The sequence below is a fragment of the Dermacentor albipictus genome, chromosome 10 (assembly GCF_038994185.2).
Source record: "Dermacentor albipictus isolate Rhodes 1998 colony chromosome 10, USDA_Dalb.pri_finalv2, whole genome shotgun sequence".
Classification (NCBI taxonomy): Eukaryota; Metazoa; Arthropoda; class Arachnida; order Ixodida; family Ixodidae; genus Dermacentor; species Dermacentor albipictus.
The window spans coordinates 29,594,478-29,609,655 of NC_091830.1; the positions used below are offsets into that span (position 1 = coordinate 29,594,478).

General features: G+C 46.7%; 1 protein-coding gene across 4 annotated transcripts; it reads right to left on the minus strand.

The window, feature by feature from the left end:
- Positions 1-326: 326 nt before the first annotated feature.
- Positions 327-10,550, minus strand: LOC139050366 (uncharacterized). 4 transcript variants are annotated; one of them, XM_070526608.1, is made up of 5 exons: positions 10,020-10,152; positions 7,890-8,146; positions 6,819-6,987; positions 1,959-2,105; positions 327-974 (listed from the first exon to the last, which is right to left on the minus strand). In XM_070526608.1, the coding sequence occupies exons 2-5, from the start codon at positions 8,139-8,141 to the stop codon at positions 721-723; spliced, it is 822 nt and encodes a 273-aa protein (XP_070382709.1). In that variant the 5' UTR covers positions 8,142-8,146; positions 10,020-10,152; the 3' UTR covers positions 327-720. The 4 variants fall into 4 exon arrangements, with proteins under 4 accessions (XP_070382709.1, XP_070382710.1, XP_070382708.1 ...); XM_070526609.1 differs by having other exon boundaries at positions 7,890-8,087; positions 10,020-10,058; XM_070526607.1 differs by lacking the exon at positions 10,020-10,152 and adding an exon at positions 9,174-9,320.
- Positions 10,551-15,178: the final 4,628 nt, after the last annotated feature.

A 15,178-nucleotide genomic window follows, 5' to 3' on the forward strand; every position in this document is an offset into this window, starting at 1 on the left:
CACATAGTTTCCAATGTTGTAGCTGCTGATGCTCAAGAAAATGAGTGAAGATGACCGAACAAAATTTAGAAAAGCAATTGTTCGCGAAGGTAAACAACGCCTGAAAGGCTACATACGGCGCGTAGATAGAGCTAGGCCAGTTTGTTCGATTTACCGTTCATGCGATGTGAACAAGAGGCGGGAGCAATAGTTGCGTAAAAGTACGATCTATTCTTAGTAATTGCTCGGGTACTTTCGGAGCAGTAACTGGTCACTGTAATCGGTTACATCTTTAAGTGAACTAAAATCAGTTACTTCTTTCTGTAAAGTGTGATGCAAATCAAGACTCTTCTCTCGTAGTGGGTGCGTATACTATACCGCTTTATTTCAAGTAGCCATGGACAGCAGCGGTGGTTTCAATGGAATGTCTCATGTTCCGGAAGCTGCAAAACAGCTCGTCGGGACAGAACTGCCGCTGTGACTGCACTCGAAATAGCACAGGTATTTTGATTAGCTGGCGGAAGTGCAGATCTCTTAGGCCTGAGCGCTCGCGTCGAGTATTCAAGTAGCTCCTCCAGGTCGACTAGAAGCATACGCTGAAGCAGACGTCCAGGCTGTCATTGATGATGCGTATCCTTGGCTGGACGACGACATGTCTGGAACCAACTCGACACGCGTCGCATAAAGTTCTGCGACGTGACATGGCATCGCTGATGCGGATAAAGTTGCACATTGCGCACCCTAGTAACGGTTACCCGACGACCTTGATACTGCCGTGCTTGTGCTTTCCGGCTGATGATCGTACGGCGGAGGTCTGTTCGAGTTGTCCGGACCAACGGCGATGCTGTACGCAGTCATTGGTCCGCCGGCGATCGCAGCGCCTCTGCTCGGTGGCCTCTTAAACTTCATCCAGACCGCTGTGACCAACAGCCCTGAAAGCACGACAACTGCGACGCATACGCAGATGCTCAGTGTCGCCAAGGTGCTGTCTTCACCTGGAATTAAAGAAGTCTACGATGAAGCACAACGCGTCGAGCATTCATTGGTTGTATATTGAACAATATAAATTCCCGGTTGTGTCAAAACCACGATCTGATAGTGAGACACGCCGTGAATGGGGGCTCCGGTTTAGCTCTGACTGCCTGGAGTTCTTCAACAGGATCGCTATAGGAAAACACTTCATCAGCTTAGACCGACAAAACATTTGGCTGAAGCTGTATTTTCGCGATCTTTGCTGTAATAGTTTGATTAATTGAAGAGGAAATGAAGCTCAAAGTTCAGTTCTTCAAATTTCGCGCCGAAACTGTCCGTGTGACGTCACAAATTTCGAAGCGGTTTTTTTTTTCATTTAGGCCGCTGTGGCTCAAAGGTTCTCGATACTCCTTAAGTTCAGTCTTTGGCTCTTTTTGAATACAATGCAGTTCACCTTTTGCAAATAAGATGAGATAGGCTCGAGCAGACGCCTTCAAAATCCATGACGTCGCGGGAGATTGAAGGTGGCGGCGCCACCTGTCTTTCCTTTTTGCGTCTCTTCTTGATAATCACGCCTCCTCTCGCGGCAAGAATGACTGTTTGGGTATTGCAGCAGGGTAATTGTTACAAATACAGCTCGAATAGTTTTTTTTTCTCTTTTGGGTCCCTTTAACCTGCTACAAATTTACGGCATACACGGGCATTTTTGCACCCCGCCGTCATCGGAATGCGGCGGGGATCGAACCCGGGTCCTTGAACTGCACCACCGCGGCAACGTGTGGGCCAGCTATTATTTCACAGTGGCCTATGTTATCGTGACGTTCATAGCTTAATTTTTCTCGTAGAGCGTACGCAGGTGACCGGCATGCTAGGAAGGGGAGGTTTGATCGAACGATTCGAACATAGAATGCTCGATACGAAACGGGGAGTATATATATAATCGCGTTCGTAATTTCGGGCATTCGCACGTTCGGTACAAATTTAATGCACTGCTTGGTATCGCTCACCTCGACAACCTTTCTCGTCCGACGCGTCGCCGCAGTTGTCGCGATTGTCGCAGCGCCACCTGGCGTCGATGCAGCGACCGTTGTCGCAAAGAAACTGGGCGTCGGGTGGCGAGGCAGAGCCGGCGGTCGTGCAGTTACGGCCGTCCGCTGCGTAAAAATAAGGAAAGTGGAGTTGTGCTACAAACTATCATCATCATCATCAGCCTGGTTACGCCCAGTGCAGGGCAAAGGCCTCTCCCATATTTCTCCAACAACCATATTTCTCCAACAACAAACTTTTATGTAATTAATTGATAATAATTTGTTCTCACGCATAATATGTTTTAATAGTATTTATGTACTATATATTTTGTTGTATATTATGGTTTCTTTACAGTGATTTTGATCAGGGTGTCTACCAACCGGGAAAACCGGGAAAACCTGGAATTCTCAGGGAATTTGAACAGTCTGGAAAAACTCAGGGAAAACTCAGGGAATTTGTGCTTCCATCAGGGAAAATTAGCTGTAACTTTATTGAAAGCGAACGAAAGTGGTGTTAATGCTGCCTCCAGTAACAGAGGAATTGCAACGAATCATCATTGACGCCTTGTCATCGGCATATATTGCCAGAGTAGTTAACGACCGATTTTCTAGACGCCCGATTTTTCGGACATGCCCGATAATTTGCACGGTCTTGCGGCACCACCACGTACTCCATATAGTCAATGTATATCGCCCTGACTGCAGGTCTGAAATGGCATTAATCAAAGCCGCCACCGCCGCTATTTTGATTATCTCGCTGCCTCGAACCGGCACTCTCGCAGGCAGATCCGCTGGCAGCCGTAACCACCACCGCGGCAACGTTAGGCCTAGCTGCTTCTATGTTCGCTATTAAGCTTCTTGCCGTGCGGTGCTGTTTTTTTTTCATTGAAAGAATTCGCCGCTATCACCAATGGCACCGACTCCGCCTTTGTAATCCTCGCGATTGGGTTTGAAGCTCGCAGAGCACAGCGCGTTGCGTAATGCCAGTCTCCAAAAGTTGGCTTCGCCTCAGCACACTACTGTTAGGCGGTGAAGCATAACAAGCGTGGGAAGGGGACAATTGTCACGGGACACAGTATGTGTTCCTTAATTACACATGCGTGCACCCCGTCTCCTGACACAGTACAAGCCCTGATATGCCTAATAAGCATACTGGCAGGCCTTCAGAGCTTTTTCAGACGTGCCTGTGGTAATTTTAGCCCTTAAAGGCAGTTAAAGACATGCATTAATTTTTTTCATTTCAGACTGCCCGTTTTTTTTCAATTTTTTTTGCGGCCCCTCGGAAGTCCGAAAAATCAAATGTTGACTGTACAACTGACCAAGAGGATGCTTCAAATGATCCACGTGGTGAAAGCGTGGTAGTAGGAGGATGACAAGAGAAAGGACCGACGCACTGAGGAATTAACGGGAAAGGAAGGGTGCCACCGCCTTTTTGAAGGAGCTTGAGCAAAAAAACTAAGTGTTGGCTGACGCTGAGACACAGGTGTCCCTCATCCAAACCAAAATAAATTGTTTAAGCAGTGAAACCCAACACTGAGATGTTGTGTACGGGCTGAGAGTATGTCAGGACAGTTGAGGTTGACTTCCCAGCTGCTGAGAGAGAACCTTAGTTGTGACAAAGTTCAGGACCTCATACAGATAAGCTTGCTATCAGTTGATAGAAATAGCTGATATTAAAAAATATTTACTTATGTATGCATCTCCTTTTCATTCGTATTTGGAAATGTTCGACTCAGTTTGGAATGGGCTTTACCATTTCTTTCGCTGTGCATTTTACTAACACCTTCCTTCTGTTTTCTTTTTAAATAAAATAGATATTACTCCTTACTATTCAAACTGGATTAAGTCATTTTTTTGTTTCATCATGCTTACTAGAGAGTGACAGCATCGGGCAACGTGGTGTCAGCCTGTCTTGACATAAAACAATGTTCTGGCTCATTCAGGGAATTTCGCAATGCTGCTCAGGGAAAACCTGGAAAACTCAGGGAATTTGGAAATGTCAACTTGGTAGACACCCTGTTGATGTTACTACTGCTTGCTCGGTTCCCTCCTGAGCGTTGTTTCCGTTTCTATTCTTCGTCTATCTTTCCTTCCTCTTTTCCCTCTTTAGCGTGATGAGTTCCTCATACTTTGTTTGCCCCCGCCTTATGTAATGCCTCCGGGCCTTTAAGGCTTCAATAAATGAAATGAAATGAAATGAAACGCACAGTTTCCACGTGGATTGGTGCAATATGATGCGCTGCTAGCGACACCCCTAATGAAGTTCGTACGTCCGTAAACGTATTACGTACAGTTTACGGAACATCGAAAGTAATGAGAATAAACCCGCGGGTAGCTCCTCCGCTCTGCAATGGGTAGTCTTCTCAGTCCAGGAGTTGACATGTTGGATAGAAAGAAGGAAGGTATGAAATGACCGTGGCCGTCCGTGCCGGTCTTATGTTAATGCAGGCACTTTTAAAGCGAAGCCTTCTTTGCCTCTTCCTTGTACTTTCCCACCGCTGCTGTCTGGCACACCGCTTCGGATGGTGCTTCAGAACAATTGTATACATGACAGGAGTGAGTCGGAGAGGAAAGGTGACGCGAGAAACTCGTTTGGACCCCACCGCGTCGAATGTGCACAATGCCCTCTGGAGCTCCCTGGGCGTCGCATCATTAGCCTCTTGACAACTGTAATTATCCGTGACTCCCCTCAAAAGCATTGCGGAAACTGCAGCGCCTCTTCTATTAACGTGCAAGTTCAGGAGGACGTAGATAGAACTGTAGAGAGGAGGGAGGAAAAGAGGCAGTTCACATACAAATGGGGGGGGAGGGTACTGACGTGAGAAGGCGAGGAAATTGAATACGGTACACGTGTCGCGCGACTTGCCTCGCGAGGCACTTTGCGTGTATTCACGGGCTTCTTTCGCGTTTGGAAAAACTTTTATGTAGCACGTACTGAGCAGCAGAAAGCTGTATCGGGAGTTTTTCATGTCGCTCCACAATTTTCTCATTGGCACTTTTCATCTAATTATATTTTGAGAAGTTGAATAATTATCTAATTAGGTGGAGTGAAAAAAAATCGAATCTCTCCAAGCGACGGCAAACAACGTCACCTTGGTTCTGTCCAGCTACGTGGCATTCAAATGTTCTTAAACGCTGGCTAAAGTTATCTGGGACACCCTGTATACATGACTGCTGTCAGAGTACTTAATAATTTTCAAAGCATGAAAGGACTGTGCTGCTATCGAGGCAGGGCCCCTTGAACTGCCGAAGGATATTCCGGCGCTTATAAGCGAATAAACAGTATATCTGAGAACCTTCTAAAAGTATATCCCTCCCATTTCTGAACACCGCATCAGCCGCATATCATACAGCGAATGGTTGCCTTGCATATGCTTCATTTTCTTTGCCGATCGAGCGTGTGGTTGCTTTTCCGTACGGTAATGCGCATTTTCTGCTCGTGTAAACCCGGGCATACATTCTGTCGCCGGCACCTGACATCAATACTAGTAAATGCGTTGCTGCAGAGAAACAAATCATTGTGATTTCGAATCTGAACTGAAAAACAAAAGTGACCTTTATGAGCTCGGCAGCAAATGCGGAGTAAATAACTGTACTCGAGAGGATATATCGCTGAAAGCATTCACAGACACGATCCCTCCCTTCCCACTACACCCCCTGCATCGTAAAAAAAAAACTTCGCATCACACAAAATCCGTGGAACAGTTTCATTCACATGAATCCTTCCGGATTATTTGGCGGATTTTTTTTCCTACGTCCAAAATGAAAAATAACTATCGGTTATCATGCCTAGTAGATTTCATTCTCTGATGGAAGAGAAATTTCGGTGCCCGAAGGTACATGAAGTCCGCGCCGTTGGCGATTACGGAATGTATAGTCCATCTCACAACTAACTAGCAGCACTGTCAAAGGTACGAGGTGTATCCAGGCGATATCCTTCCGCAGAAGAGTATAGTTCCGAACGTAACTGTCTGTATATCGGCGGAATTTTAAAAATTTTCATTTTTTTCTTGACACATGATACGTTACAGCGATGTGTAACTTGTGAGGCCATTTGTGCACGTACATCCTATACATTGGATTACTGTGGAAGTTACGAGCGATAACCGCAATAACCACCCTAACCGGAATTACGCGTGCAACTTGGCATCGCTCATATACGGCCTAGACCGTCCGCTTCGATATGAAATCGCGCAATTGTTACTAAACTTGCGCCATAACAACAAGAAATAAATGGTAAAAGTCATCATCGCTCAGGCTTATCTAACGCTGAGGGCAAATCATTAGTTATGTTTTGTCGTTATTACTGAGATCGGCGGTCTATGGTTTCGGGCTTTTCACCCCATAGTCAGTGAAGTGCCCAAGGTACAAACGTGGCCTTCCGCCCAAGCCAAGCGCTGTAGATGCTCGAAGTATAATACACTGTAAAAATCAGCCATCACTTTAACGGCCATGTTTCTTATAGTTCTTGTCAAGCCATCGAGGTCAATCCGACAAAATGTTTTTATCGCCATTGAACAATGAGAGCAGTCACGACTACCATCTGAAAAACCACATGAAACCCCATGAAAACAACAGAAATTGCTCGTGATTAAACCGCGATTCGATTGGATGCCGTGTGAAGTACGTGACGTGGTGTACACCCTACAAAATGAGGGCCTGCCATCATTTTGACGGTTAAGTCCTTGGAAATAGAGTTGCCACGATATTCCCCGTCATTTACTGCAGCACATTTTACAGTGTAAGTATACGCGCAGTTGATGTGCACTGAAATACCGCCATCTGTGTACGTGAAATCATGCAGAACACGGAAGCTGGCCACCACGTCAGGCACTGTACCTGGCTCCGTGAAGGCTGTCAGTAGCACGGTGAAGCCCCTGCTGTCGGGCGAGGCCGTGTAGAAGTTCCATTTGAAGCGCAGCCCGTTGTCCACCGAAGCGTACGTCGTGGGGTAGGTTTCGTCCAGGGATCCGCAGAACCGGCTCACCAAGGAGTCCAGCTGCTGGACCTTGGCGATCGAAAGGAGAACCGAGAAAGAAAGAATGGAATTTAAGACCGCACGTGGTTGGCAGCTCTGCACTTGTAGAATGGCGAGAAGGTGTAGACTGAGGTTTTGGAAAGGCTGACCCCCGCATTATCAAACCATCCTCAACTTTCCGAAGCTCTTCCTCCAAATCCGCCCCGGATTCGAGTGCATTGCCACCCCTCGAATGAAGAAGGCATTACGTTTCTCAAGAAATTCCCTGGAGTGCCGATGAAGAGCAGTGACCAGATCTGTCAAAACGCGGCGCTGACATCCATTTTCCTGAGACGAGGTTGAGCGGGGAAGCGTTCAACAATAGGGGGGGGGGGGGGGGAGGTTGTAGCATGCATGTGAAGGTTAGGCACTGCCACAGGCAGTCTTGGAGTTCAGTCGGCTTCAGCCAAGGATAACGGCAACGAATAATAGTCGACTTCACGAAAGAAATTGGGCCTATGGCGAAGGCGCTCCTATGTCACACAGCGTCCCGAAGCGTTAGCTGCCGTGAAGGAAGGAAGGGGGAATCTGGCGCGCTCTTGCCAGCAGAAGCAAGGTGTTGCTATAGGAGATGTGACGTGCACGTGCGCACCAACCATTGCTAACGATATATACGTGGGAATGGCCGTGGCAGGTAGTGTCATGTCGCAAGGATGCGTCTGTGGCCTGGGAGACTGTGGTTTAAATACCACCACCGGACACGGATGTCTTTATTGAGTGACGGCTTGTATTAACCGCGTTCTGAGGTCTACGTGACGGATAAATCAGCCGCGTCAATACGCAGAGCCCCGCGTTTAGCCTAACTGGCACGAAACCCCACCAGCCACGCCGAAACCCCAGTGTTTGGCAGAGAGAGAGAGCTTCTCCTTGTAAAAGGAAGAGCGCGAAGTTACGTCTAGGAAGTCGACGCAGTAGTTCTCCTTGGGGTCGGCGTACATGTCCAGATCCTCGATGGCCACGGTGATCCGCGATCCCGGTGGACTGGTCACCAGTAGACTGGACGTGCAGCTGTCCCACACGTGCCGACTTCGCTCCGCGGTGGAACGTTGAGACCGGAGCGTGACTGTGGAGCGGCTGCCCGTGGTCTGGAGCTGGAACAGCGTGAGCTGCGGTTGCTGACCAGACGACCGACAGGTGTCGCTCATGTACACTGCACAGCGGCCAAAAGTAGACTTTGAACAGGTAGAAACAACTAAACGGAGGCTATCTGATTGGTGGATAATATCAACGCAAAAGTAAATGAGTAAATACGTAGGTATGCATGCATATATAGTACCATTCAAGGTTAAGTGGCGCGCGCCGCCACCGCCCGATTCAAAGGGTTGAGCCTCATCCATCTATCCATCCAGCGGGAACGCATCGTCGTCATCACCAACCTTTTCAATGTCCACACCAGGGCGCGAAGGCTTCCCCCAGAGGTCTTCGCGTCATTTGACTCCATTCTACGCCTTAATATTCCCTGTAGACTCCACACACGAACTGATGCTCGGTCATCCTCGACTGGGTTTTGCGTTGTGACCATAAAACGCGCTCCCGCAGATGTTTCTGTTAATCTTACAAATAGCTTTGCCAAGATTGCTTCAGTAGTAACTGCTACTCCTCTGTAACCAATGTAGCCAAAGTGAAATTTTGTTACAATTGGCCTTTAAAGCTATACCATGGAGTCCTTCCAGAGAGGGACTCTGGCTATATACTAAAAAAAGTATGCTGGTGGTTTTGTTCTAACCAACTTCAAAAACAGAGTTCGTGCTTAGCGCTACCTTGTTTTCTCACACATTTTTGACGTCACTTTTTTTTTTGGTACGCATTGTTCAGTAAAACACTTCGCATCGTTTGATCGATTCATTCGATGAAAATTGAAGCGTTGTGAACTGTTGTGTTGAAGGCATCTTCGCAAACTATATTTCGTTCAGTGATTAAAGAATGAGGACCCAGGGTATTGGGAGCGTTCCTTCAATAAATGACTTTTCGATAATTGGCGTGCGTAGTCAACATAGAAAGCACAAGAATAAACGAGCATACTAACACAAACACGCACAAAAACAATTAAATTCTGTGGTTTCACATGCCAAAACCAGGATCTCGTCAAGAAACACGCCGTAGTGGGGGACTCCACACACACACGCACACACACACGAGTATTAAGAAATTCGATTTAAGTATACTTGGGAGATTACCTTTTTCTGGTGAGTGGAGGAGGGGAGACGTTTTAGCATTGGCGGTGAAGCTATTGCATAATCGTGGCCATCGCACTGAGTCAACGCAGTATTTCTACGTTCTCAAACTAGTCGATACAATCCCGCACATCGACGTTACAATAATTACCGAGACGGCGAGACGTCCCCCCCCCCCCCCTCTACCAGGTCATACAGTCTCTTCATCGTAAACGTGACAGAGCAAAACGACGCGAAAAAAAAAAGAGCCATTTATGACGTACGTGTCAGTAGCGCATTGCAAGCCCCTCCCCCTCCTTCCCTTAATCTGCTTCACTGCATGACCCATCAGTCTGTTGACACTCGGCGTATAGTTCCTACAGTAGTTTTCCGAATATCTTCTGCAACCATGAACGAAGATTGAAATGCATCACGATTACTTCCTGAAGAACAATTTTCGCTCGCTTATAATGGCGTAGTTTGTCCTGCCTTCTTTTTTTCATCGTCTGAAGTGCGGCTTACGTCAAAGGCGGCCGGTAACAGAAAAAAAAGGCATCACTCTTATCAGCGAGATTACCTGTTTCGACGAACAAACAATCGCCATGTCTTTGACCTTTATATAGTGCGATGATATTTGCTACGACTAGAGTATAACACAGAGACACACCAATAGTGGCAACATCTAAGGTCATCTTCGCAATGCCCGACTGGCGCAGTCCTAGTAATCCTTCAAGTTGTGACTTCGTCACAACTTGAAGGATTTGTAACGTACTGCGCAAAACAATCACCGTTAGGTGCGGAAAGGAGAGACACGATAGGAAAGAGCAAGAAAGCACTTCCTAAATAAATTAAGTCTCTTGAACTACGTACCCGCACTAGCCACAATTTCCGCATAGCGTATTGCATTCGGTAATGAAATACTCGAAAGACTGCAGGTTGGTTGGATATACGCCCTCAGTTCCTCCCCCAGTCAATATGCGTCGAATTAGCAACGTAGACGTGCGGCGTCCACAGCATGACGAAATCTATCAAAGCGCATCATTGCACACTTGAATTCTTGAGGTAACATCACACACGAATCCAATGGCAGACTTGACAGACTCACAAGTTTCCATGTCCAGTTCAACCGCCACCGCGGAGCAGACGAAACCCAAGGTGGCGAGCAGAAGACACAGGGCGGCCATGTCTTCCCATTGTTCGCGAAAGCGGGGCTTATGCGAACGAGCAGTGGGTCTTATCAGCTGGCCACTGCAAATAGGACCGTTGCTTACGCCACGCATGTAGTTTTCATTGCTTTTTTTTTTCAATGCCTTCGGGGGCTTACATTAAACATCCGCGTTGTTTCGGCGGCCAAACATGCGCGTAGAGTTGAACGAGCGCCAACGGGATGTAGCGTTATTCCTACGCCATGAAAAAGTAGTTCCCGAGTTAGAGTGGTGTCGTCAGCAATGCATTCGGTCTTGCGTAACAGATGGTTCATACAAATGACATTTAGGACTAATGTTTAGGCCGTACCAAGTGTGTCAAGGCAAAACAAATAACCTCGGAGAGATAGGACGAAGAAGAGGTGGGAGAGGCGTTTGAATCTGCTTCCTTCCTCCTGGTTGGATAAACACCTCACCGTATAGGTTCCCCGTCTTATATCAAGCCTCGTGGAAGTGCCAAGATATGGCGCGCTGATAACGGTCTGTTCTTTTTTTTCTCTCTCTCTCTCTCTCTCTCTCTTTTGTCGTTATCTCTTCTCTGTTTGCTCGCTTTTTATTTCTTGCGGGTATTTCCGGGGCATATTGCTCCACAGGTTGACAGAGCTCTGTCGCTACACGCGTACCGCTGTGAACGATCTGAAAGAGTTATCCGGCTTTTCTTTAATGTCGCAAGGATAGGTTTTAATGTAGCAATGCGATATTTAGCTGTCCGTGCCGCAACACCGCTTCGTAAGCGTTAGCGATTCGCTGACAAGAATACAGGGCACTATTACTAATTCAAAAAACACTTGGCTCTTAGCTTTTGTTGCACGTTAAAGGACACCCTGGATGCGGGCAAAATTAATCTTCGCTCCGCCGCCACTACGGCGTGCCTCGTATCGGGGTTAATTTGGGATGTGCAAAACCTCATAGTTTAACTAATTTTAATTTAACACTTATCGGAGTTTCGGAGGAGAAAGCTCCACGTACGTGGAGAGTATTGGTATTGATTCTGCTGCACAATAGCCGGACTTGTGCAGAGCAAGGGGGTTTGGCGCACATATACTAGTTCCCGACATCAACGCACCGGTGCAGATAACTTCAACGCAATCACTTACTGTGAAGTAATATCTTGAATTGAGAAATACTTCGTTTCATACTTATCGCACGACACTGTGAACGCAAGTAGTACTGTCACCTAAAATGTATCACTCCGCGCGTTCCGTCTGTGCTTCGCTTCTGTCCAACGGCGTTTGCTCGTGCGAGCATGCAAGTGATCGAGGCTGCCGGCGACGGGGTGCAAACAAAAAGAATACGAAAACAACAACAGCTAACAACAAATTGATATAAAACAACCTACCGCAGTCGTACAGGTACGCAGTTCTCAATTTTCAATGATTACCTTTTTTTCTCGTTTAATGTTGAATCTAAATAAACAAGTTTCACCTAATTGCTGGCAAGAGCCCCGAACTTTTTGTTGGTGCGAATGCAGCCACTGCAGAAAGTCTCTCTAAGCCTCCACAGCGTTGCACGCGATGTATGAAACGGTGTATAGTTGGCCACACGTAGCGAATGCACTTACGTCTCCAAGGACGGGGACGAAAAAGATACAATGACCCGGGCGCCAACTACCAACTGATCTTTATTTGAAGAAACATGCGCATCCTGCACGCATGGTGAACGTAGTCGCCGCGACATTAGTTATTATTTAATGACAACTTTCTGTCGTTCAAAAGAATGCCTTGCTATATTAGGCAGCCTGCGAGTCCGTTGTCTCGGTTTTATAGACCAAGCAATTAGTTTATTGCCAGCCTCGCCACGTTTAAAATCCATTAGAACATTGCGCTGTACTGTAGTGTCACACTTATCTCCGTGCACAGCGCACCAGATATGTATGCATATGAACTTGATGAAGGCTTGCCGACCAGTCTAAACGTTGGTAAACAAAACGTTTCGTACGTGTGTCCTTCTGGCCATAGCCATAGTCATGGCCACGGACCGCCGAAGAAAACACATCACGATAATCACGGGCTCGAACGAAGCATGTCGTAACTACGATGTTAGTAGAATTAAGCGAATGGTGATCTCCATTTTAGAGGCATTTCCCCTTCCTGAGAGAGAGAGAGAGAAGGGAGGAAGGAAAGACAGGGAGGTTAGCCTGTCCAGTTTGCTACCCTACACGTGGGGAAGGGAATGGGCGCCACGATAGTACGGACAACCGGACACCACTCTCTCGCTAAGAACCTCAGGGCCTACGCCTCTAGGCTATAGGGCGCACACTCTTTCACAGTGAGACAACCGTGGCGAGGAGAGACCGGAACGGGTCTCAAGTCAATTTCACGCCACATACTTCAACACTACACAGGCTACAGCGTAGGAAATACCCCACCGCACGACTCCCTCACGCGCGCCATAGCAGTTTCGTGGAGCCAGCTGTATAGACAAACACCGTTCCCCACCGCACACACACAACGCGTACATTGCGCCACGTAACCCCACACAATAGCCCGCAACAATGACCACGCCGCTTGGGCCTGGTCATTGTTGCTCATGAGCGCCAACCCCGCAGCTCCATGAGCGCCAACCCTACAAACCCACACCCCGCCACACAACAGTGGGCGTATCCTCGCTGTCTATCTAGCGTCAACTCCCGGGGCTAGCTCGATCTGGTCGTGTGAGCGTGCCGGGCGGTACCGGCTCGTGGGGTTCTGGAGTGAGGACTCCACCCGCGCCCAGGGCCCGTCGAAAGACCCTGTGGTTTTCTTTTAGTAAATGCTCTCTCTCTCCATCTCTCTTCACTTGTGCATCATACCGGATCCGTCGAGTTTCATACTAGAATAAATAAATAACATGGCAGCAGTGGTTTATTATTATTATCGATACATGTTGGCGACAAGTGTGGCAAGTTGTGCGGGTCGGCAAGGTTGCATTGTGGCTGTAAAAACGCGCGCTCAAAAAATACCGAGTACAAAGAAAAGATCGGCGTCTGCCTTTTCTCTGTCCCCTTATTTATCTTTAGCGCTCTTTTACATTCACAACGTATTTAGGAAATAGAAACATGACGTACAAAGCTCCTCAGTTGATCGGACGTCTCGTTGTAAACGTTATTATATACTTTATTTATTTATTTACTTACGTACCTGTAGCGCACAATGTTGGGCATTAGAGCAGGGGGGAAGCGTATTCTGCATATGTACAAATACAGATGATTGACAGTACAAAAGGATAGATCTAATACATAATACAGCACAATAATACACTACAGTAATTAACGCAACATTACACTTAAGGTTATTATGAAATACAAAATAAACACATGTAATACGTAATACAACGCAATAATATAAAACAGTAATTAAGGCAACATTATACGTAGTATTAAAAGCCGTGGACACAAAAGGTCGATCTCTTATTCTATCGAAAGCAAAAAAAAATTTTTGTATTAAACATAGAAATGTCCCGACAACAAATTTTCAAACACAGAGCGCGTTGCTGTGACAATTTCATGCGGCAGTTTATTCCACTAGTGTGCAGTCTCGGGGTAATATGGCATTTGCACTGTAGTACTTTTAGCGAAGTATCTGGGTGATATGTAACTTACGTTATTCACGTACATGTCCCTACACAAACCAGCCTTGTCTGTGTAAATATGGAAGAAAAGTTTAAGTCGTAAATGTTTCCGTCGGTTCCCGAGAAGTGGCCGTCCAAATTAACTCGCATTTGGGATGCGCTCTCCGAGTGAAATCATAGTTGGCGGTAACGAACCGGACCGTGCGTTTTTGTTTTCGTTCCAAGACTGGGCGAACGTTTGTTAAATAGTGTTTCCCTTACCTTATGGGGGATGGGGGGAAGGGGCCTCTATGGAAATTACGTTTTAGAAAATTCAACGTACGGCTAGCCTTATCCGCCACGCTCTCTATATGGTCATTCCAAGAAAGATTATACTTTAAAAAACACGCTTACGTACTAAGTAATTGCTTATCTCAATCAATTTTTCAGTGTGTGGAAAGTAATTTGTGACAAACATTACTCTCTTTTCGTGAAGCGCACGACATTGCACTTGGTAGACTTTAATTTCACGCTCCAGCTGTCGCACCACGTGGACACTGTCTGAAGGTCGCTTTGCAATGCATACTTGAGTCCGTATAGGGACGTAATGGCGTGGTGTGTGCGACAGTCACCAGCATACAGGCGTATGTGCCTGGAAAGATGCTTCTCTGTGTCACTTATGAATATCAGAAGTAACAGGGTGCCCAAGAAACGCCCCAAAAGACTTCAGCCTCTGTTGAGGTCAGCCCCTCAGGAACCATTCGGTCCAGTCAGATACGCCTCGAGCCCTTTTATCAGTGATGCTGGAATTTTGACGGCGGAAAGTTCTAACAGTAGAAGGTTATGTGCAACAGAATCAAAAGCTTTCTGAAAATCCATAGATACGCAGTCTACCTGGTGTCCTATATTCATTGATGATGCGATATCCTGGGTGAATGCCATTAGCTGAGTGCCGCGCGAGAAATACTTTCGAAACCCATGTTGCGTAGGGCAAATGACTCCGTTGTTCTTTAGGTGACTCATTGAGTTAGCATAAATTACGTTCTCTATTAGCTCACATGTCACGCTAATTAGTGAAATAGGTCTGCAATTTTTTTGTCATTGTGCTGTCGCTGCTTTTACGCGTAAAATATAGGGACTGTGTTACCACTTCTCCAACCTTTGGGCAGGGACCCTTCTTCGATGGATGTTTGAAAAATAATTACTTAGAATGGGGCGACGGATGCAGCACAGTTCGTTTCTTTTAGATATAGTTTGTAATCTGATCAGGACCGGATGCGAAACTAAATTTAACGT